Raw genomic sequence first — 3008 nt, 5'->3', positions numbered from 1 at the left:
ATAAGTAGAAAGTAAGCTATAATTTCTTGTAAAACAAGACTATCTAGTTTCAAAGTCTCATTATATTAATATAATGATCAATAAATGAATGTTGATTTGGTAAATGTATTTGTAATTGTGTTTATGTTCCAAGTTTAAGAAATAGCAATGTACTTTGGTTTTTTGTCCCTAGTTTAAAAATAGCAATGCACTTTGACATCAATAAATGCATGTTGATTTGGTAATTGTGTTTATATCCCAAGTTCAAGAAATAACAATGTGCTTTTGGTATTTCTTGTATTTAAGTGCGAGAAATAACAATATACTTTGGTAGTTTTTGTTTGTGTTGATAGTTTAACTTATAAGTTTATGTATGTTGTTATTTATTATGTAGTTTGAAAGTCTTCGTGCAATGCTCAATGAACCGGCGTGTAAGGAGGAACTTTATGCGTTTTTTTAATAGAGGAAACCACAAAGTGATGATCAAGGAGGAAACGTGGGAAACGGAGATGATGGTTCCATGGATAATTAGTTTGTGTTTTGTACGTTAGACTTGTTGTGACATAAATTTATAACACTTTAGTTGTTTAATTATTTTGGTATTTTTATTAGATTACAACACTTAGATACCTAACAGGATTTCGTTATGTAATTTATTTATGCATTTAATTTCATTACCGGCCTATCGGTTTTTTTACACCCGAAAAATGTTGATTTTAAAAAAATTAAAAATATGAAAAATAATATTATCGATGACACTATTACCGACCACATATATTATTACCGGTGACAAAAGTATTATCGTCGACAAATATTTTTAACGACGACCTTTTAAGCAATAGCGATAGGGCAGTACCGACTACTTCGTCGTTATTACTTATTTTACCAGCGATTATCGCCTCTAATGCCACTTTGTTATAGTGCATGTCAATGAGAAAGGAATTGAAGTGGGCTCAAAGAATGGTAAAAGCCTAAAAGGTTTCTAGAACACACCTACCACGTTGCCATCGGTCTCCGACATTCAATATTTTAAATGGGATTTGTTTAAAATATTTGAAGGGAAAAAATGAGATTTGCGTAAAATAATGCAATTAATGCATGCGTTGATTGTTCATATCACGCACAAATACTTTTCTTCTTCTATCAAGCTTCCAGAGAATTTCAAAATAATGCAATAAAACATTCTAATGGATTAAATAGCTCAAGGCCTAGTCTCGATGACTCATTCAACAGACAAACTAGAAATGCGTTTACCGGTGTACGTATTTGAATAAATATATCCCACTTGCATGTCCTTTTTTCATTGTTGCGGTATATATATGTATCGATTGGTGATTGTTCTTACTCAAATATTTAAGCTAAACAGGCATCAAAGCATTGTTCTCTTCTAAAAAAATATATGGAGTATCACAAGTCAATTGTAACTATTTTGATTCCCATACTCGCTTTACTTCTCTCATCGAATTACATACCATGCAAAGCTCAGCTTTCTACCACCTTTTACGATGACACATGCCCTAATGCACTCACCACAATTAGGTCTTCTATTAATGCCGCGGTGACTAGTGAAAGTCGCATGGCAGCCTCTCTCATTCGCCTTCATTTTCACGATTGTTTCGTTCAGGTTAATTAATAATTTGTTTCTTAAATCTTAATCATCTTTTTTCCATGCATGGTGCTTCTACATTAGAAGCAATTAAGAACATGCAGATTTAATCGATCAGGTCAATTTTGCAGGGTTGTGATGCATCCATTTTACTAGATGATGCCCCAAGTGAAAAGACTGTAGGTAGGAATGGAGGTGTGAGGGGCTATAACGTTATAGATGATGCAAAAGCTTCTGTCGAGAGCATATGTCCAGGCATTGTTTCTTGTGCAGATGTACTTGCTGTCGCTGCTCGTGATGCTTCTGTAGCGGTAATATATAGCAAAAACTTTATGATCGATCTACATATATAGATAAAGATTCATAGAATCTGCCATTAATTTCGACAATAATTTGGCCTTTTATGTCTGAAATACGTACATAGGTAGATGGTCCTACATGGCAAGTAAGGCTTGGTAGAAGAGATTCTACATCAGCAAACCCAGGTGTAGCTCAAACTGATCTTCCAATAGCCAGTATGAATTTAGGTCAACTCATTGCAAACTTTGATCGAAAGACACTCAGCGTAAGAGATATGGTTGCTCTTTCAGGTAATGATCACTTACATCGACCCATTTTGATTAAATATCTCCTCGCCTAACAAATGATAAATTATACTTGTTGGCATGCATACATTCAGGTTCTCACACAATAGGGCAAGCAAGATGTGTTGCGTTTAGGGCAAGAATATACGATAACACCTCAAACATAGATCCTGAATTTGCTAGCAGCCTTAGGACCAACTGTCCACAGAGTGGAGGCAACGGGAACTTGGAGTCACTTGATTTGGTGACACCTAATACATTTGACGTCAATTACTTTAGGAATCTTTTGGAAAGAAGGGGTCTTCTTGCATCAGATCAGGCACTGTTTAATGGAGATTCAACTGATAGCATCGTACAAGAGTACGTCGACAATCCTTCTGTATTTTTATCTGATTTCACTGCAGCCATGGTTAGGATGGGAGACATTGATCCCCTTACTGGTGCTAATGGGGAGATAAGGACAGTTTGCACTACTGCCAATTAAGAAACAAAATTAAAGTGATGTAGTAATGATCGATGTATAATTAATATGGCTATCCGTCTACTAAGAATTTTCTTCATTTTATTTATACTTTTATGTATTCATATTTTTCGACCCATTTAAAGTTTAGTACAAGGCTTTGTGTGTGTTTTTTTTAATAAGTACCCTTCAAGAAAACTCATCAACCTTGAAAGCCACAAGTTGGGTTTTGTTTACTTGACTAACAAAATAGCTAACAAAGTTATGGGTTTAATTAATCTTAGACATGGATGTTATAACGATACTATAGTTGTATGATTAACTCCAATTTCCACTCTAATACTCAAAAATCACTTTAGGTATTTAATTATAGTATCTT

The 3008-nt window shown here is 34.4% G+C and overlaps 1 protein-coding gene across 1 annotated transcript; it reads left to right on the top strand.

Annotated features, from left to right (window-relative positions):
- Positions 1-1327: 1327 nt before the first annotated feature.
- On the top strand, positions 1328-2779 carry LOC145132181 (basic peroxidase-like). Its single transcript, XM_079066881.1, has 4 exons — positions 1328-1603; positions 1717-1896; positions 2010-2175; positions 2265-2779. The coding sequence occupies exons 1-4, from the start codon at positions 1379-1381 to the stop codon at positions 2651-2653; spliced, it is 960 nt and encodes a 319-aa protein (XP_078923007.1). The 5' UTR covers positions 1328-1378; the 3' UTR covers positions 2654-2779.
- Positions 2780-3008: the final 229 nt, after the last annotated feature.

The sequence above is a fragment of the Lactuca virosa genome, chromosome 8, assembly GCF_052849685.1.
Source record: "Lactuca virosa cultivar CGN04683 chromosome 8, Lactuca_virosa_CGN04683_v6, whole genome shotgun sequence".
NCBI lineage: Eukaryota > Viridiplantae > Streptophyta > Magnoliopsida > Asterales > Asteraceae > Lactuca > Lactuca virosa.
The sequence above is the reverse complement of the archived record's forward strand: the minus strand, read 5'-3'. Positions and strand labels throughout refer to the sequence as shown.